General features: G+C 45.3%; 1 protein-coding gene across 3 annotated transcripts in view; it reads left to right on the top strand.

Annotated features, from left to right (window-relative positions):
* Positions 1-20,717, top strand: part of GDPD4 (glycerophosphodiester phosphodiesterase domain containing 4) — a 50,084-nt gene extending 29,367 nt beyond the window's left edge. For all 3 annotated transcript variants that reach the window (XM_083170197.1, XM_083170198.1, XM_083170199.1), the window contains 9 exons: positions 413-558; positions 1,808-1,890; positions 4,055-4,205; positions 4,564-4,788; positions 10,118-10,275; positions 12,733-12,880; positions 13,358-13,440; positions 14,478-14,557; positions 16,972-20,717. In XM_083170197.1, coding sequence (XP_083026323.1) covers positions 413-558; positions 1,808-1,890; positions 4,055-4,205; positions 4,564-4,788; positions 10,118-10,275; positions 12,733-12,880; positions 13,358-13,440; positions 14,478-14,557; positions 16,972-17,075 — 1,178 coding nt within the window. In that variant the 3' untranslated portion in view covers positions 17,076-20,717. The remainder of the gene's footprint in view (positions 1-412; positions 559-1,807; positions 1,891-4,054; positions 4,206-4,563; positions 4,789-10,117; positions 10,276-12,732; positions 12,881-13,357; positions 13,441-14,477; positions 14,558-16,971) is intronic.
* The last annotated feature ends 899 nt before the right edge of the window (positions 20,718-21,616 follow it).

The raw sequence follows: 21,616 nt of genomic DNA, 5'->3' as shown, positions 1-21,616 counted from the left end.
TAATCCCATGAAGCCAGGATATAGGTGTATCCTACAGGCTAGGTTTAGGCACCTAGAAGGGGGTTGTTAGGGTTAGACTGCGGGAGGGTTAGGCAGCGTGGTTAAGTACTAGTAGAGAGGGTTAGGGTCAGGCTCCGGGGGGGTGGGGGGGGGAGTTATGTTGATCCAAGGGAGGGTTACGGTTAGGGGGGGCAGAGAGATGGGGTGAAAGCACATACGAAGCCCCCATCTGGGTCCGCCGAACTGGGGTGCATGGATCGGTCTTTTGACCACTAGAATCCTGGCTGCTGGATATCGTATGTATCCCTTCCACATATCTGGAATGTCAAATATTTTATTTAATTATACTGCTGTCCTATATTGGTGGATTGTTATGAGAAAAGTTGATGGTGTTTCTGTGTAATTATTACAGTCACTCAGGCGGCCATCCTAGGCCCATATCTCGCCCTGCTGCTTGTCCTGTATCTTATCCCGTTGGGAATGTACTCGCCCTGCATCAGAGAGGAGGGGACACTGGGAGCAAAACCGCTGCTGATAGGACACAGAGGACTGCCAACAGTAAGTGACAAATTCTCTTCATTATATCTAACTGAACACTGGTTTACCCTCCGGCCTTGTACAACCGAACTACAGCTGTCATGCACGTGTGTGCAGTGCACGTGAGCCCCCCGAGTCTACACATGGCGCACCCATTTCCAGCTGGTGGTAGAGTCTATTCTCCCTCGTGGGGGTCCACCACCCCACACAGAGGGGGAATAGGACCCTGCGGCTGGTGATGCAAGTCACCGTGCCTGCAAAGCGGCCTGCGCAGCGAGACCACAAGAGGCCTCGTCGTGCTGCCCTGCTGTCGGGATCCTGGCGGCCGGGATCCCTATTGTCGGGAAAACATACGGAACCCAATAATAGGCACTAACATGGGCGACTCAGCTTATTTGTCCAGGACCAGATCAGACTATTTATGGCCTGTGTGATAGGCAAAGCTAGTGCTAATGGCTGCCAATCATAAAATGCACGGCCAACCAGAAGTGCAGCCCCGTCCACCGCATAAATTACCTTAATGATGACAAGGATACATTATTTACTAACTTAAAAAAATTTTTTTTATTATTTCTCAATAAAACACATTTGAGTTGAAAAAAAAAAATTGTGATATTTATAAGGCGTCGCTACTCAGGAAACTTTGGGGAACACTCAACTGTGTACGCATACACGGGTATAGATCATTGGATAGACATGAACTAGGCCGACACCACTAGGTCAACATGCATGAATGTCGACATGACTGAAGGTCGATATGGGTTAGGTCAACACAGTCATTAGTTCGACACAAGCATTAGGCCGACATGGGTAATGTCGACAGTCAAAAGGTTGACATGGGTTATTTTGCTTTTTTTGTCCCGAATGGCGACACAGTTGACATGGACACTGTAATGTAGCACCGCGTCCCCTCGCATGGCTCGCTGCGCTGGGCACACTATTTTATTCTCCCACCGCGCCCTAGTGGATGGTAGGGCATGAAATACCGCCTGTCGGCACATGTCGGCTAAAAAAAAGGTGAAAACCCCCATATGTCGACCTTCCCCATGTCCGCCTAATACTTGCGTCGACCTAATGACCTTGCTAGCTAACCTAACCCATGTCGACCTTCAGTCATGTCGCTCTTCATGCATGCCGACCTAGTGGTGTCGACGCAATGTTTGCAGACCTAGTGACCGTATCCCGCATAAACCTAATTATAATAATAATGTTATAAAGCGTAACTTGAAAGATTGAAATTCATGTATAATTTCTGTCCCCCCCCCCACAGCTGGCACCGGAAAACACCAAGATGTCTTTCGAGAAAACGATTGAGTATGGCGGTGACGGCTTGGAAACCGACGTGACTATGAGGTAAACTACAACCTTTTCCTCATATATTTCTAACAATTCCACGACGGCCGAGGCTGTCCGGCTGCAGCACATCGAACGTTTATGATACATTCAGCTGGAGAGATTGATAGCCCGATCTTAGGGCAGATAGACCGTTCTGGGACCCTGTGGGCCGCTCCTCAGATCCCCAGCAATGATTACAGACGGTGTAAGGTTTATCTGCAAATGAACTGATGGGATAGCGGCCAGTGATTAATATACAGGCCAGAGAGAAGCGAATACAGAACCTCATTACCCTGATCTAGGATCACCGTGTGAACCAAAGGAGGCCAGGCGGCGACAATCTGATATCGGAGGGTCTAACTGTCCCTCTGTCAGCTCACGTTCCCTTATTTCCCATCCCAATGATTCTCTTAGATGTATAGATCTATATTGATAACTCTCCATTCATTGAGAAAGAAAAGGGGCCTTTATTACAGCTCACTGGAGGCCGGGAAGGCTGCAGATGACAGAACTGGAGGACAGCCACGGTTACTAATTCATGGTTTTTCAGCAAATTTTGTCTGAGCTGAGACCTTTCCAGTAAACGCGGAAGTTACTGTGTCGTAAAAAGGTTTTTAAATCAACATTGAGGATTGTGCAGGGAAGAACTAAGCTTTGTGTAACAATAATTCTCTACATTTACGGAAATTGTTACAGACTGATGTGAATGGTTCCTCCCTCCCCCCCATCTATTCTTCTTGTTTGTCTCCTACATAAATTTCCCATTACCGTATTTTTAAAGGGAACCTATACTGCAGTCACATGACGTCTTCCGCCCGCCCTGACTTTGTCCCCAAACCCACACATAAAAGTCAGTTGAGACTAACTTTATTTGCGAAGGCAGAATAAATAATTTGATGGTCAGCTACCATCCCTCCCGTCCTCCATCCCTCCCATCCTCCATCGATCTCCTCCTCCCCCAGCAGGTGTCACAGCCGGGAGGACATCCGGCTGCAGGGGGGAGGAGGAGACGCAGGCGGACACTGACAGCTGCCGGGATGTGACGGAGACCCCCGCACACCACATTACAGGTATCGCAAGGGTCTCGGTCACCGCAACCCGATGCTAGCCGCATATGTTATTACATATTCGGCAGTATCGCGGCGGCTGTCAGGCGAAGGGCGGCGATGTATATTAATACATCCCGCCCCAAGTCTCAGACATACAGTATTTCACGCTGATGTTCTGGTACAACAGGAGCTAATTAGAAACAGCCCATGAAATGTCCCTCTGTCACGTAAACGGTGACTCCGCCCAAAAAGGGATTACAAATAATATTAGTTTTTTCTACCTCAGGATATTATGGAAAAAAAAACTTAATGGATAAAACAGGTATACATTTACTAAAGCTTCTTAAAATGAAAAAGAGGTGATGTTGTCTGTAGCAACCAATTAGATTCCCTCTGTCATTTTCTAGGATGCAATTAAGAAATGATAGACAGAATCTGATTGGTTCCTATAGGTCACCAATTTTTTTTTTAAAAAAGCTTTATTAAATGTACCCCTGAAAGAAGCAGACAGGCCATAAATAGGTTACCTGGGATTGGTTCGGATGCATCATGTGCTTGATTCAGAGCAAAACACAATGAGCAGACCAAGGTCAAGGCAGGCAGCGGGCAAGATCACAATAAATGAGTCAGCAAAAGAATTTCAAGCTAGCAGGAGGCAAGGCAAAGTAAGCAATATGAGGGTGAAGGCAGGAAGTAGGCAAGAGAGAGCTGACCGCTGTGGCCTACTAACAGGCACTGAAGTTGGAAGAGCGCCAGCACATAAACAGGATTCTGTGGCTGTTGCCAGGCAACAGGCGCGAGTACCGTGTCTCCTACCGCTGTGCCCAACAACTGCAATGGCTTCCCAATGATTACTGGTATTATCACAGAGTCAGATAGCCACGGCACTTCTCCGAGACGGAAGCAGCCAAATCACATACACAAAAAAGATGACAGATCAGATGTCTCCTTGTCATTATTCTACCTTTCCCTCAGCCTTCACCCCCACCACACCCTAATCCTTCCCCGCTGCAGCTGGACAAATGCCTCTGGCTGGCCAGCCAGGCTGGTCACCCCGCACAGAAAGCTGGGTGTCTCTAACCTTACCTGTTACTGACCGGCACTCACCCTGACACTAGTGTCTTCTTTTCCAGTTTTGATGGCGTTCCCTTTCTAATGCATGACAGCACTTTAAAGAGAACTACGAATGTCCAGGAAGTCTTTTCCAACCTGACCGATGTCAATGCCGCCACGTTAACCTGGGACACGCTGGAGTCTCTTAATGCGGGGAAGTGGTTCACACAGGTATTTTTGGCAACTTCTATTTATATGGTGATATGAATTGAGAGAGGAGTGTGCTACTGCACAGACTCCATGTTGCTTCCTGAGGGGAGGCTTCATTCCCTAACCAAGATGGCCACCAAACCTAGTACTGTGTATGCGCAGCGCCATCTTGTCAGTGTGTATGAGTGACGTAGTAGTACATTGAATTGACCTGCCTTATGCTGAAGTACATTTACATTCCTTTATACACTCGCTGTTTGGTGTGCTCCTTGACACCTCACTCCACTCACACTCCATGCTTGGGGTCAATATGCTATCATTCCGACAAGGTAAAATATAAAGGGAAATCAAATAAATGTATTTTTCTTTTGTTCCCTAGAAACCACCGTTTTCCCCCATGGATTCCCTATCGGATAAAGATAAGCAATTAGCGAGCAATCAGACTATTTACAAACTGAGCGATTTGTTAAGGCTTGCTGACCGTACCAATAAAACGGTGATCTTCGACCTTTACCGTCCTCCTAAGGATCACCCCTACAGAGACTCGTGGATTAACCGAACCCTAGAGGTCATCCTCAACGAAACCATGATTGATCCAAAACTGGTATGAAACAGTAGAGCCCATTAACCAATGTTCCTAATTCAGACCTGACCGCACATGTGGGAATTTGAAGGCTGGGGATAATCGATAGACAGTACATGCATATTACCCATAGTACACATGTGCAGGGCTGTCCTACGATAAAATCCTGCTACTTTTTTATTTATTGCTGGCGGGACGCTTGGTGATTAACAGGAAGCCGGCGTTTGGGGTGGTAACCGTCACTATTCTGAGAATGTCCGGGAAAAACGCAGGCATTCCCTGGTGTTTTAGGTGAAGTCATGTGACATCAGCTCTGGCCCCAATCAGCCTGTTTCTACCACAGCCGCTGAGTAAGCTTCGCACAGACTGCGCACATTGGGAAAGTCATTTGATGTTAAGTGGCTTGAGAATGAATTTGCAGCGAATCGCCGATCCAGCTAATCCAGCGCTCCTCCTGTTAGAATGTCACTTGCAAAATGGCCGCCGCCTTACAACAGACCATTATTTAGAATGCAAGAGGAGGTCACCGCCTCCTCTAGCATCATTAATAACCATCTTCTGTGAGGGGGGCGGCCATTTTGCAAGTGACATTCTAACAAGTGAAGTGCAGGCATCAACAGATTCGGCAGCGGCTGTAGCAATAGCTATAGTTACGCCAGTGTATATACTGGCTAGAGATCTTGGTTACATATATTTGATGTATGAATAAGCCCTCAAAAGTTACATAGTTACATAGTTACATAGTAGGTAAGGCTGAAAAAAGACTTGCGTCCATCTAGTTCAACCTGGTATAGATATCCATTGCTGATTTGGTTGGTTCTGGTATTTTACAGACAAATTATATTTCTTATTTGTACCCATGGATGTTTTTCTCCAGTAAATGTTTGTCCAACTTTGCCTTGAACGCATTTAATGAGCCAGCCGTTACCACCTCTCTGGGAAGAGAGTTCCAGAGTTTGACTGTTCTGACCGTAAAGAAATTCTTTCTACTAGCTGAATGAAATCTTTTTTCTTCTAATCTATACTCATGCCCTCGCGTCCTAGATTCCTTTCTAGTAGAAAATAGGGTGTGTGACAGTTCCTTATATTGGCCCTTGATATACTTGTACATGTTGAGCATGTCCCCCCTTAAACGTCTCTTTTCTAATGTAAATAGTCCCAAATTGCTTAATCTCTCCCCGTAGCTTAAATTCTCCATTCCCCTAATAAGCTTTGTTGCTCGCCTTTGGACTTTTTCTAATTCTATGATGTCCTTTTTATAGTGTGGGGCCCAGAACTGTACTCCGTACTCTAGGTGAGGTCTCACCAATGCTTTATATAGTGGCATAATTACCCTTGAGTCCCTAGTTTCCATTCCCCTCTTAATACATGCCAGAATTTTGTTGGCCTTTTTTGTAGCTACATTACAATGGGCACTACATCCTAGATTGCTGTCTATTTGGACTCCTAGATCCTTTTCAAGTATGGAATTACCCAGTTCCTCTCCGCTAAGGTTGTAACTTGCACACTGGTTGTGTCTCCCAAGGTGCATAACCTTACATTTATCTACATTGAACCTCATCTTCCATTTTTTTGCCCACTTATCTAGAATTGCAAGATCATTTTGAAGCATGGTGACATCTTCTGGTGATTTGATGACTTTGCTAAGTTTTGTATCGTCCGCAAAGATGGATACATTGCTGAGTAACCCTATCCCAATATCGTTAATAAAAATGTTAAACAAAATGGGCCCCAAAACCGAACCCTGGGGCACTCCACTTAGTACCGGTATCATATCTGATACGGCACCATTCACAACCACTCTTTGTTCTCTATTACATAGCCAATTCCCTACCCATCTGCAGATATTTTCACCCAATCCTAGGTTCTCCATTTTATTAATCAATCTCTTGTGTGGGACAGTATCAAATGCTTTAGCAAAATCTAGGAAAATCACATCTACAGCATTTCCATTATCGAGGTTTTTGCTAACCTCTTCATAGAACCCTAGTAGATTAGTTTGGCATGAACGATTTTTCACGAACCCATGTTGGTTAGTACTGAGTAGAAGGTGATGATCTAAATATTCCTGGATACCATCCCTTAAAAATCCTTCAAATAGTTTACCCACAATTGATGTTAAACTAACGGGTCTGTAATTAGCTGGATCTTCCTTTTTTCCTTTTTTGAATATTGGCACTACCTCTGCTATTCTCCAATCTTTTGGTACTATACCTGACGATAGCTAGTTCATCCCTTAATTCCATTAATACCCTCGGATGAATCCCATCTGGCCCTGGTGACTTATTTGTTTTGAGTTTGCTTAGCCTCAGTATTATTTCTTTCGGCGTGAAATCCACAATGAGATCTGGCTTATTTGTCACGTTTGTGGTAAATGTTCGTTCCACAGTCTGCTCTCCCTTAGTAAATACTGATGAGAAGAACTCATTTAACAGTTTTGCTTTTCCCTTGTCCTCAGTAACACTTTTTCCACTAGTATCAGTTAGTGGGCCTATGTTTTCCTTAATTAAACGTTTACTATTTATGTATTTAAAAAATTTCTTTGGGTTGTTTTTGCTTTCAGTGGCTATGCACTCTTCATATAATATTTTAGCTGCTTTGATTACCCCTTTACAAGTTTTGTTTGATTCTTTGTATTTTGCGAATGCCTCCTCATTCAAGTTATTTTTATAGAATTTAAAGGCTCTGGTTTTATTGTTGATAGCTGACCTTACTTCTTTGTCCAACCATGGTGGCTTTTTTTTGTTGAATTTACCTTTAGTTACTTTAGGAATGTATTCAATAGTTAGTGAATCAAGCACCTTTTTTAGAGTATCCCACATTTCCTCTGCATTTTTTCCCTCCATAACCGTTTCCCACCCAATTCCTGTTAGGGCTTCCCTGAATAATTCAAAGTTCGCTTTTCTGAAGTTTAGTATTTTTGCAGATCCTTTTTGATGTAATTTACTGAAGTTGATTTCCAGTGAAACCATATTGTGATCACTATTCCCTAATTGTTCAATTACTTTTGTGTTTGAAACTAAGTCTGTGTTATTTGTTAATACTAAGTCCAAGAGCGCCTCATCACGAGTTGGAGTTTCTACCGTTTGTGTAATAAACTGGTCTTTAAGTAAGCTTAAGAACCCATTGCTTCTTGCTGATTTACCTGTTTCGTTTTCCCAATCAATGTCGGGTAAATTAAAATCCCCCATAATTAATACCTGACCCTGATTTGATGCTTGTTTGATTTGGTTTAAAAGAAGAGACTCTTCCCTTTCATTTATATTTGGTGGTCTATAGCATACCCCTATTATAAATTTGTTTTTTGGTTTCTTATTATTGTCAGTTATCTCTGCCCACACTGTCTCCGAGTTGTCGTCTTCCAGGTCTGTGCTCATATTTTTCTCACATGATGTTAAGTTATTATTTACATATAGGCACACACCCCCTCCCCTTCTATTTTCCCTGTCTTTCCTGTAGAGTGTATATCCCTCCATGTTTCATGCCCAGTCATGCGACTCATTACACCATGTTTCTGTAATACCAATGATGTCGTAGTCATCCCTACTGATCACCGTTTCAAGCTCCCCGATTTTACTCACTAAGCTTCTTGCATTAGCCAGTAAGCATTTTAATTTATGTTTATTTTTAGATATGGCTCTAATATTGTGATTAGTTTCACCCCAGGACCCATTTGAATTCTTTACTAGCTTCATCTTTCCCCTCTCCCCTTCAATAGACTCTCTACAGGCCTCCCCACCATGCACACTGCCTGCCCTCTCCATAGTTCCGGGAATTCTTCCTCTGTCATTCCCTCCTTCCCGTATACTAAGATCATCTGTACCTAAGAACTGTAATGGGGTAACGTGACTGTTACAACATAACATTTTATTACATGACATTCCTGATGCACCCTGAGAGTTACCCCCGATTATACCCTTGTTATGTCCCAGGACTTTGTCTATGTCTCCGTCCCCCCCCCCCCCATCTCCTTCCCCCACATGATTCCTGATCCCAGTCCGGCTCCTCTCCCTGATGGTCCTATAATGTCTTGCTGCCCCCACCCCCCCGTCGCCTAGTTTAAAATCTCCTCCAACCCTCTAACCATCCTTCCCCCCAGCACCGCAGCCCCCTCCTCATTCAGGTGCAATCCATCACGGCAAAAAAGATGGCGCCTGACCGAGAAGTCCGCCCAGTGTTCCATGAACACGAATCCCTCTTTCCTACACCAATCCTTAAGCCACACATTTACCTCCCTGATCTTCCTCTGCCTCCCTGAGCTAGCGCGTGGCACTGGTAATATTTCCGAGAAAATTACCCTAGATGTCCTCGCCTTTAATTTCTTACCTAATTCCCTATACTCTTTCTTGAGGACATCCCACCTACCATTGACTTTGTCGTTGGTGCCGATGTGCACCAAGACCGCCGGGTTGCTCCCAGCCCCTCCCAACAATCTGTCGACTCGGTCCGCGATGTGCCTTACCCGAGCACCCGGGAGGCAACAGACCGTGCGGCGATCGCGGTCCCGATAGCAGATTGCCCTGTCTGTTCTCCTAATGATGGAATCCCCTACCACCACTATCTGCCTTGGTACCTCACTAACTGTCTTCCCGTTTGAGCTAGAGGTACCTCTCCTCTGGTTGCTAGAGGGAGCCGTCTCCTCCAGCTCCGTCATTTCGTCTCTATCCTCCCCCGAAACTTCGTCCAACCGGGCAAATTTGTTCGGGTGTGATAGATCTGAGATGTCGTTCCTGTCCCTCCTGTCCCTCTTGCTTCCCCTTCTAACCGTGACCCAGCTGGCTACCTGATCCTCCTCCTCTACCAGTGACCCCATCTGCAACTCCTCCACCGTTCTATTTAGGCTTTGCTCAAGATTGGAAATATCCCTCAGTCGCTGAACGGTCCGCTCTAGATCAGTGACCTGGGCTTCCAGGGCGGACGTTCGCTCACATCTCGTGCAGATGTATTCATACTGGGACTCTTGCTCCAGGTGCGCATACATCTTGCACAACATGCACTGAGTGAGATTCTCAATCAGGGCCCCACCCATTTTATCTACCTCCCTGCGACTAACCCCCTAGTATACAGTAGAGAGTTAAATTACAATGCAATTACACACTACAAGTTAATTTTTATCAAAATATAAGAAAGTTGATACGTATCTGTTCCTGCAGCTGTGTCACTCTCCTGGTGTCCTCACACCTGTATCTGTCCACCTGTCATCATGGATTCATGATTCCACTAGGGAGAAAGTGTGTTGTTGCCGATAGCAACTTGTTTGGATTTTGTTGACAAAGTGAAAGCAATTACCTGATAATGAGTCACACAACCAGTTCCGATATCCCGCCGCCATCACCTGCCACTCTTACAGGTCTTGTGGCTGCCAAACGACATGAGGTACTTCGTCCAGTCTGTGGCGCCGGGATTTCAGCAGACTCTGGGCTTCAAAGCCACCGTGGAGGAACTTGTCAGCAATCGCATTGTGAAACTGAACCTGCCGTACAGCCAGATGTCCCAGCAGGACATCAGGTACCATTTCACTATAATACATATATATTATTTCATTCAAATCCATTGATCCTTTATTGCAACGCATTTCACTGCAAAAGGCGCGTTTAGCTTTTATTTCCGCATATTGCTCAGTAGTTTCCTCAGAAGTTGTACTTTGAGGTTTCCATGGTAACACTGTACTGCCTGCAAAGCAAATGGGACTCTCCAAAGATGGAGGCTTCTGGGTAATGCCATACATGGCAGCCATGTTCCACGTACTTGGTGTTTTGCTTAGCCCATCAGCCAGAATGTCCTCCTGCAGACAGAGGGCCTGAGTCTGTACCCAATTCGGCCCCGTTCTGATGGTGCCACATGTGCATATTTGCGCATGTGCAGACTCCTATGCAAACGCTTTCAGCGAGTATCACACTTGCCGAGGCATTCGTACGAGTAGGGGAGGGAGGGGCGAACACCAGCCCCGGAGCAGAGGAACGCCCCCAGTGTTTTATGGGCGTTCCCCTGGAATGTAAGGATATCAATAGGGCTATCCCAAGCATGTTTAAAATTATTTCGTTTATGGGCTCGCTAGGCATCGAATGACCACTGCTTATCGAACCAACCTAAATTAGGCCCTTTGTTATTAAAGACAGAAAGTGAGCATGCGAGGGGATTCGGTGGCATGCGATTTTTATGGGCACGCTAGGAATTATATGTACGCAGTTTAGTGAGCCTTTCTGAATCAGGCCCCATGTGCCTAATTCATGTTTGTATATTCCTGCAACAGAGCAGTGGCCCGCTCCTGCGATCACAATGTGCATGTGGCCGCTGCGATCCCGCTACGATTCCCCAAACAATGAGGATTTCATGAATGACGAGAGGTGACAGTTTGGAGGTGGATGGATAATGCAGACATGTCGTCGCGCCCGTTTCCTCCGTCAGATGTGAGCTCATACACACAAAACCATAGAGCCCATGTCTGTCCCGCCTTGCCTAATCTGGTTGGCATAGTCCTACCCTTCGCCTGGAGTTTCCGATAGCTCAGGTGGGCTTCTCGTCATTTCTGCGCACCTTCAGTTGCTAACATTAGACGCTGTAGCCTAGAAATGACAACGGCCTGTGTGTGTACAAACATGAATTAGGCCCTATATCTCCGTCTTATTCATACTTGCCTACTCACGCGGATGTTGTGGGAGACTCAAAGTGTTTTGGGTAGTCACCCGCACTCCCTGAAGGAGCAGTTAGATCTCCTGCATCTCTTTCCTAGCGATGCAGGCAGGAGGGGGAGATCATCACGGAAAACGGAGCGAAATGAGTGAATTCTCTCCAGGCTAGGGATGGCCATCAACCATTCAAAATCATTGATGGTTCATGACCGAGGTCGAATACTTCTGCCATCGATGGGGGAGAACAAGATGGTTTCCCTCCATCGATGGAACAGCAAAACAATGTTTTGATTTTTTTTTTTAAAGTGCCAGGACACGGAACATAGCTCCGCCCCGATACCCGCAAAGCTCCGCCCCCATATTTTGATTGGCCCACAGGCCAATCATTCAAACACAATGGATGACCATCGATATGTAAAAAGATCGATGGTCAGCCATTGCATAGCTTAGCACTATCGATGGCCAGTTGCAGAATTGCCATCGATGGCAATTGCAACGATGGCCAACCCTATTTCAGGCTTCTCCTGATATTGTTATACAAATGCTATGTCCGGGCATATAACCCTCTTACTAAGAGCAGTTTTGATACAATGTTGCTTCAAAAATATATATACAGTATATTGTGTGTGTAGGGTGCATACACACTGTACAATTTTTTTGACCAATTTGGTTGAAAGACATTTCCATTGAACCCAGTGTCCTGGACTAAAGATGTTGACGAAATATATTGACGACAGACGAAAGAAGAAAGATCTAGCTACAGTTTATAGGCTCTTTTTGAAAGATATTCAAATTGAGCTGCATGCACAGTTGACAAACAATCTTGATGAACAACTGGCAGGTATGCGCATCATCATTCATCGTTTGTTTGTTGACAATATCTTTTGTCAACATCTTTCGTCCAGGACACTGGGTTCAATGGAAATGTCTTTCAACCAAATTGGTCAAAAAAATTGTACAGTGTGTTGAAAGATTTTTATTGTTGTTACACTCTTTTGTGTTTTTAATGACCTTAACCCTTTGCAGGACAATTACTTTTTTTTGCAATTTAAACATTCTGGTTTAAATGTTTAAATGAATTGTAATTTTATTTTATTTTTTTAAATGGTCTACATTGAATGTTGAACGATGTTAATGTTCTTATTTTAAAGTGTCTCGCCACTGGAACTGCTGCTAGCGCTAGGGCTGTTGAGCCTGACTAGACGTGGGACCTGAAAGGGTTAAATGTATACAGTACAGTAACTACTGTATATAGACTGAATTCATTCCAACAAAGGATTACCTGATTGTGTCACTTTAATGGAACTTACGGGTGGCTTTGTGTTAATTACAGGACGTATGCCGCTGCCAATATCACCACTAATCTGTACGTGGTCAGCGAGCCGTGGCTCTTCTCCCTGGCCTGGTGCTCGGGGGCCTATTCCGTCACCACCAACTCTGTAAACACACTGAAGAAGATGGACAGGCCCATGTTCCTCATGGTAATACCCTGACGTGACTGTAATTCTATTCCGTTACACATACAACACTGCGCATCTGAGATTGCCCTTCATGTACCACATGTAACTGCAGTGGTCATGTTGCTGATATTGTATTTAAAAGGCGCCACAAGGGTGCCACAGCGCCGTATAGAGGTAGACTGCATGAACTGCAATTACAGATCTGTACAGTTGGCCTGTTGCACTGATTGGTTATACAGGTATATGTTTTGCATTAAATTCTCATCGCTGACATTTGCCCTTGATCCTGACCGGTTCCAGCTCTGCTGGTTAATCTCTCCTGGTACAATATTCCTGGTGCCTTAGTTTGCCACCTCGCCGCTACTTCTATTACAGAACTGTGATAATCCTGCACCATCCTCCCAGTTATACACTCTGGTCCCTGATAAGCTTCCCATCAATCATCCGTGGGCTTCTTTGTCCCCGAGTCTCATGTCCTCTATGTGTATTGTCTTTCAGACTCCGGCACAGTACAGTTTAATGTGGATTCTCACCGATATTGTCTCTGCTGTGCTCATCGCAAACATCTTTCTCCTGCACTGGTGAGTCCGGCTAATGTGTCACCTAATGACACAGAGAATATCTCTTGGCAGCTAATTACTATACTGTATATCTGTATATACTTGTCAGAGCTGATGCGGGCGATGCTAAGCTACCGGTTATTATGGGAGCAGCAAATTATATGTTTCTTGTTTAAAACTAGATAAATGTGTAATCAGTTTTTTTTGTTTTGGTATCTGGGCAATTTAGTTTATAAAGGCGATGGGAAGGGGGAAAATCAGGGGCGGCCGTGTATCCTGTGAAATCCGTTGTGCTTTGACTTATTCCTGTCCCTGAAAGGGGGTGTGGTCTAACGGAAAAGGGTGTGGCTTCACAATAAGGGCCGAGCCCCTGGTTTCATCACACTGAGAGCCCGGGAGATGCTCAGCTTCTCTGGAAGATAGACTGGCTGTACTACCGGCTTCTTAATGTGACAGGAGCCTAGTGCTTTACTTTATTATTATTATAGTTATTTTTATTGTTTTATTATTATTTATTATTATTATTATATAACTAAAATAATTCTTATGAGTATTAATCATTCTATAATTATTATTTATATATATTACATTATTATTTTTATTTTTATTATTATTATTACTAATAATATATCATTATAATTATATTAATTATGATAGAATTATAATAATTATTTAGAATATTGTATAATATAATTGTATTATTATTATTATTAATAATATTATTGCCACTATATGATTATAGAATAAATAAATAGGATAATCATAGTCCCGAGTGTATGCTATTGAAAAATAAGTGAGCGGGGAAACGAGAGCACAATATTATCGATTTGTTCATTTGCAACCATGTTGTTTGGTTTCGTTTGGCAGCAGGATGATATGTATCCATATCACTGTAAGATCACTGATGATTGGCCTTGTTTTAAAACTGCAGCAGTATGACCCCTGTGATATGTCCATTTACATCTTTCCTTACACGGGGTCCGAGAATATACATAGTGATTGGTATAAAGTACGTAGAATTACTCTCTCTGTGTAGCTAATGTTTCCATGTGTCCTAGGTGGAGAGAGAGGGGGTTCTCCTGTTGCCCAGAAAGTAACGAGGTTCCCGATAGCGGATTTTACGACACATTTAAAACGGGTGAGTGATACAACAGCATGATCCACTTAGGAACCATCTCACCTGAATCCAGTTTTATGGTGTCAATCAGGAAGCTGATGGGTATACAGGGGGCCAGATAAACTGTAAACAGCCCTTCTATGATATAAGTCAAATATAACTATATAATACTAGTTAGAAGCCTGTCAAAATTACGGCTTCTGCAATGTACTTTCACTTTGAGCTGTGACAATTTGTACTTTCACTTTGAGTTGTGACAGTTTGCAGCTCACAACAAACCCCAAGATTTCTATCTGTCCCTACCTCCAATCTCTGTCTTTACAGCTCCCTCGCTCCATAACCAGCAAGGTTGAAACAGCTCATTGTCCCTGCAAAAATTGCTTTAAATTTGGTCTGTCTATTGGCCTCTAGTGGTCAGTGGCAGTACTTCAACTCATAGAGGTGAGGAGTAGTTCGCCTTTTATATATAGATAAGTCAAATGCATGGTATTTTCCGTATGGGGTACAGTTTTGGTCACTTTATTATAAGAAGGACAGAAAACAGGTAGCACCAAGACATAATTAGTTGAAGACATTGGGGTCGATATATTGTACCCCTACTTATCGCGCGGGTATAACATTTCCTTCTTTACTGAGGCGAATCAAGAAACAGCAGCGCAGAGATATATTATCACCTCAGATGCTGAAGTGGGGGAGTAAAAAGTCCACTCTCCGGCAGATCCCCCACATGCTGACATGCTGTGTCTCATTCCCGGCTGACTGCACTGGGAATGCGCAAGATCTCGATGCTCTCGCAAGATCTTCCTTGCGCAGCCCAGAGCTGGCAGACTGCACTGTCCCTGCTGTGGTGGTAGGGAAATGACATCTGCCGGTGTTGCATCGGTCAATGCCACTGACCGTTCACACATTGCCCGCCTCATATGGGCCCACCATCTTGTAGGTGGCAGAGCAGGTATAGATAGCGCCTCCTATCAATGTGCGCGCTTCTTCTTCATACAAGGGGAAGAAGTGGTATATGCTCACGTAATGCCAATTCTACCCCATAGTACCAATATAGGACGTGTGCTAGTCACATGACCGCAACACCCTAACATACTCCAGCCTGGAATGCCTCATCACTGTCATGTCACTGGTTGCTTAGCGACAAACAAAAAAATAGTAATGAGTCCCAATGACAACTGCAGAAATGCATCATGGGTATTTCATGGTCCGTGAGTGTGGCGGGTCTGTAGGAGAAAATAATCCATTCCTAATACTCCCCTACTGCTGTTCCGAGGCCATTGTAATGGGCCCTAACCGTAGCACGCATTCACACTGGCTGCATTTTACTTGTAGCCTTCAATTAAACAGTAAATAATTTTCCCGCTTGACATTGAGTATGAAGGAAGTATATTTTCTTGTATAATAGACAGAGGACATGCTTTGTGGATATTTTCACTTGAAAGGGCAATCAGTGTCCGCCTGGTCATTAGCGGCTGTTCTGCGCCCCCAGAGCTGATTCAGCGGGGACGTGGTGAATATTCACGCGTCCTCTTACATCTGGAGACCGCTGAGTGTCAGAAAGGGAGCGTACACTCTGTGCCGCAGTAATCACAGGCCTGTCACACCTCAGTAAATTACTGGTCAGTGCTTATTGCTAACGTTATTTGCAAAGGTCGTAGACTCCGCTGAAGAAAACAGATTAGATGTTGTATAAGCAGCAAAACTGGAATTTCAGCAGTTTGTGTAGAACAGACTGGGAACAAACTAGGGATGGCCCTAAACCAGGGGTTCTCAAACTCGGTCCCCCACACACTTCACGTTTTTGAGGTCACCCGGCAGGTGCGCAGGTGCATTCATTACGCATTGACACATTTTAAAAGCTCCACAGGTGGAGCTACAGTAATTATTTCATTTGTGATTCTGTGAGGAGACCATGCTCTGCGTGGGGTCCTGAGGACCGAATTTGAGAACCTGTAACCCTAAACCATTGCCATTGATGATTACACATCGATGGCTGATGGCTTTTCCGATGGGTGGCAGATGACCTGCTGACAGTTGGGATTCGGACGGTCACTATACCGACATCGGAATCCTAACTGTTAAACGCCAGTCAGTCAGGATCCCAACATACAGGGGCTATTCTCCCTCGTGGGGGTCCATGACCCCCATAGAGGGCGAACAGAACTTGTGGCGAGAACTTCGATGCACTCATCCCCCTGTTGAAGTAACGGCATTTGGGATTCCGATGTCGGTATGTTGACCATCAGAATCCCGACAGTCGGGCCGCTATTCCACACCCTTTCCGGTGACCAGTTGCAAAGAGAGGGTCCCACCACATATTAGTTGCTTCGGAGCCCATGAAAGCCTTAACCAGGCCCTGGATAAGACCTATAGACACATTGGGATATATTCTGAGGTAAATGAATGTACACTGAGTACTACTTCTTTTACAGAGCTGGATATGTCGGTCTCTGAAGACAGCTATGTCAGGAGCATCCCGACCACCCCAAATGCAAGGTCCAACGCTGACAACATGGGTTCTGCAGAGATTGCCTGAGAGGAATATTGCCCAGACAGCGGACACTGCATACCCTGCTCCACCAGTGACCACCCTATGGTAACCCTCATGATAGGTCCATGTGTTACTGTGACTCTCAAAGCTGTGATAGGAGCCTGGACCCTGAACTACAGATGTTCTGTTATTTAATGTGTGCTGCTCACACATCGTGTTGGACAAATATTTGTGGGAATACGGCTCATACGTTAACTAAGAACTCATCGTTCTCATAATGATTGGTTTTGCCTGCAAAATGGCTGCCGTGTTTGCAAAATGGATTCCCTTCAGCCAACATTTTGCCGGGCTATCCTATGTTGACTGATGTGTTGCTGCTAGTATCTATCCTAGTCCATTGGCCAAATTTGTAAGCGTCATTGGTGAGCCAGTGCCGCAAAGACTGCATCAATTTACCGTTCGTTGACTATTTGGTTTACTTTACCAGCTCCCTCATATTCCCTGAGGATATTTTGTATGTCTCCAACGTCCTAGACCTGCGCCCTGTGAGGTGTTGATTCGGTTCTACAATGTCTGGTCCTCGCTGCTCAGCAGCCACCATATTAGGTGTCATCAATCCAAAATTGCTCACACTGGGCAGCAGCGGTAAATTAATGATGGTGCAACTAGGATGAGAAGACCTACAGCTCGGGATGATGAAGCACTCAAGTAATATGACCATGTGATATATCCTATGGCCCTAAATCGTGGGCACCTATTACTGAGTACTTATGGGCCCTTATTCTGATCGGTGCGGCCGGAGCCGATTATGCGGCCAGGACCGTGCGTGCGAAACCCCGCCTTCCATACGGATCGCCAACTCCGTCCGTATGCGGTAAGAAGCTGGCCGAACGGACCGCACGTGTATTTTTCACGGAATACACCTCCTCCATCTAAGGGAACCTCCCCCATCATTCGATGGTCGCAGACCATCGAATGCAGGACTGAGTGCTCCACCAGCTCCCGCAACCTCAGACCACACGGACATTTTTCTGTGCAAAAGCAGAGATCTGGGCGGGCAGCTGACATCCGGCGATGTCATATGTCCGCCCCCTACACGTGCGTCACGGCCGCATTACCATACGTACGCCCAGCGTTTTCATGGGAACTCCCATGAAACGCGGGGCGTATGCATATGGTAATGAGCCCAAATAGCCCTTCACGCCCCTCTCCACCCCCTGTTCGGAGTGTTCACATATCATGCGGGATTTGGCCGTACGCCCCGATCGCACATGCGCAGAGACGCCTCTGCACATGCACAGACACAAAACATCGGCGGGCCGAACGCACACGGATATATCCGCACCGATCAGAATAAGGGCCATGGAGAGATTTGCCAAACTCTCTAGAGACAATGGCCCTTATTCTAGTTGACTCAGATGGATGTGTATTTCGGACAGGAACCGAGTGTTCTTAGCCCCGCCTACCGTACGGATCGCTCACACCGTCCAAATGCGGGACAGACCGTTAGTGGATGTTTCATGTGAACAACTCCCCCATCAGTGGGAACCTCCCCCATCCTCCGATGGTCACCGACCATCGAATGATGGACCGAGTGGTCAGACAGCACCGAGTGCTCCAGACCACACAGACATTTTTCCGAATGAAAGCAGGGATATGGGCGGGCAATTGGCATCCGGCTATGTCAGCTGCCCGCCCCCCCCACACGTGCGTCACAGCCGCATTACCATACGTACACCCAGAGTTTTCATGGGAACGCCCATGAAACGCGAGCATACGCATATGGTAATGAGCCTAAACAGCCCTTCACGCCCCTCTCCACCCCCTGTTCGGATTGTTCCGACCGATCATTTTCTGCACGAACCTCACTCCGTGTTCGGACGTGCGAGGCGTTCGCACATGCGCAAATACGCCTCTGCACATGCGCAAACACAATACCGTCCGAGCGAACACGCAGCCGTCCGACTCAATCAGAATAAGGGCCAAAGGGAGTTGTTGCCCTCAGCAACCAATCAGACACAAGTAATTTATTTAGCACAGTCTATAAAATTATATATTGAATATGATTGGCTGCTATTTGCAGTTACTCCCCTTGTCCTCTTTATAGGGTTGGATTGGCCTACAGGTGTCCAGGTTGAAATGCCTGGTGGGCCCCACACTGCCCAAGGGCCATTCCCTTTCTCTGGGGGTAAAGTAAGATCATGGATGAACTTAGTGTAGTTTCCACAACAACAAACCAAGTACCTTTGTTACCTCCTTTAATGCGGGGGGGGGGGGGGGGGGGGGGGTTATGGGGGTGTGCAGCGGCTGCGTGATGTCACAAGCAGCTGGAGCGACTCAAACCATGTCTGCACCCCAAAAGCTAGACTAAGCAGCCAGGGTGGGGCTTCACTTTCTAGGAGCAGGAACCAGAGTGCATGGCGTCCTTGCCCTCTGCTGGGCGACCTCCTGCAGCCGGGAGTTGTCATTTTACAAAACTTGCTAAAATTACAACTCATGTTGAATTAGGCCCCAAGTGCGTTCCTTTTCTTACACCCCTGCATCGCCGCCTATTTTACTTCTGTCTGTTTTCAGAACAGTCAAGATTTTAGCTATAGGTTTCTATAAAGCGGTCTCTATAGTGCTTCACATTGGAGCAGAAAACCCCTGTCCTATACCAATGAGCTCCACTAAGAGGAAACAGTCTGTCATGACTGAATATCCTGGACTTGAATGGTGACCATAGATGATGCCACTAGCACTTACAGTACCTCAAGGGGAAGATTTACAGTGATAAAGTGGAGAGAGATAAGGTACCGGCCAATCAGCTCCTAACAGTCATGTTACTGTCTGTCTTTGAAATGACAGTTAGGGGCTGTACCAAGCCTTGGTACTTTATCTCTCCCCAAGGCTCAGTAGTCGAGCCGATGTACTGGTGAAGTGATACAGTTGAAGGTGGTAACGCAGCAGTCAATTGGCCCCTAACTGTCATTTTTTTCAGTTTGGAGGTCTTTTTTTATTTAAAATATGAGCTGATAGGTTTGAAATGAAACCTTATAGCTAATAATTATTGGTTCCTTGAAAACAGCGACATTAGTGCTGTATGGTAATGCAGCAGTCAATTGGCCCATAACTGTCATTTTTTTAAGTTTGGAGGGCTTTTTTTAATTTAAAATATAATAATGCTGTATGGTAATGCAGCAGGAGGCGTCTATCACATGGAGACGCCTGCTGACACAGAGATGTCGACATTCTAAATGTGGGCACCGGGCGACCATTGATTGATTTAGCCACTCCCTAAGCAGCGGAAGAACGCTGCTTAGCGAATGGGTCGGAATTAGGCCCAATGTGGGGGGGGGGGGGATATGAAAAGAAACCATGCGGGGGCATTTCAGGGAATGAGCCGCTCCTAACTTTCATTTTCTGATTAATTAAAAATGATTAGCCCATAATGAACAAAAAAAAGTCCGTCGCTACTAATGACAGCTGGCCCACGTCTGGGATTGGAGGAAAATAGTATCATTTGTTTTATAGAGTAAGTGACGTCTTGTCGTTTTTTTTTACTTAGAAATTGTCCCCTTTCATTTTGAAAAAAAAAAGATCTATTTTTGACCCCAATATTCTCAGCTTCGATACAAGCTGTAATATTTTTGTATTTGATTCTGCGTACCCTATGTAACCATTTCAAATAAACCTGTTGTATTTATATGTCCATTTCTCCGTTTAATGCATGTTCCGTTAACCCGCCTGGCTGGAATTTGTTATTTTGTAATGTTATTTTTTATTTCAGAGGGGGGGATTGTGTACCTGTAGTGTCATATACATGAATAGGTGGGTGTTTAAAGTGTATGTAAAATTGAAAACTTGTTTTTTTTGTAAAACACTGAATGGACTTTTATTGATTTCCTTTTGTTCAGTGTCTACTGGAAGCCGCTGCTTAGAGCAATAATACAGTATGTCTTATTGTACAGTGTTACCGAATGTCGTTTTTGGACACAGGTCTGTGATATCGGACATATTCGCTGCTTTAATTAATAAATAATAATTGTGTAGATGTTTTATAGGTCTATTATGAGGAGCATTGTCACAGTGATTGAAACTAACATTTTGGACCCGTTGCTCTTCCAGAGATCTGAATCTCTCATCCACACCCATTATTCGCTCCCAGTCACGATTATAGGACTTTCGGTACTTGTTTCCTAGCACGGCGCCCATCGTATGCCATCGCATACCACTAATTAAGGTATGCGATGGGACCCGATTTTCGAGTCTTAAGACCCGCACTGTACAATTTTAATGTTGCATCGCATCGCATGCCATTACAATGGCATGCGATGCGATCAGACCCGATTTTTTATTGTACAGGCACCCTGATGGGTGATTACTTTGTTAAATGCCCCCGATTGTTAACGCCACCCCCACTATCAACGCCAACCCGAAGCGTGGCGAGCGCGCGAGGGGCGGCGGGACGCGTCCTCCGACCTTTTCATACCCCTACTATCCACGTCGGCGTGGAGTTAATTTTATATAGTGTGGTGAGCCCGAAGTGTGGCGAGCGGCCGTGGATTACTTCACATGTATTCCGCGTCCCCTTGCCACGCTTCGGG

Source organism: Crinia signifera, chromosome 2 (genome assembly GCF_055691185.1).
Source record: "Crinia signifera chromosome 2, ASM5569118v1, whole genome shotgun sequence".
In the NCBI taxonomy this organism is placed as follows: Eukaryota; Metazoa; Chordata; class Amphibia; order Anura; family Myobatrachidae; genus Crinia; species Crinia signifera.
Note: the sequence above shows the minus strand (reverse complement) of the source record. Positions and strands in the feature narration are given on the sequence as shown.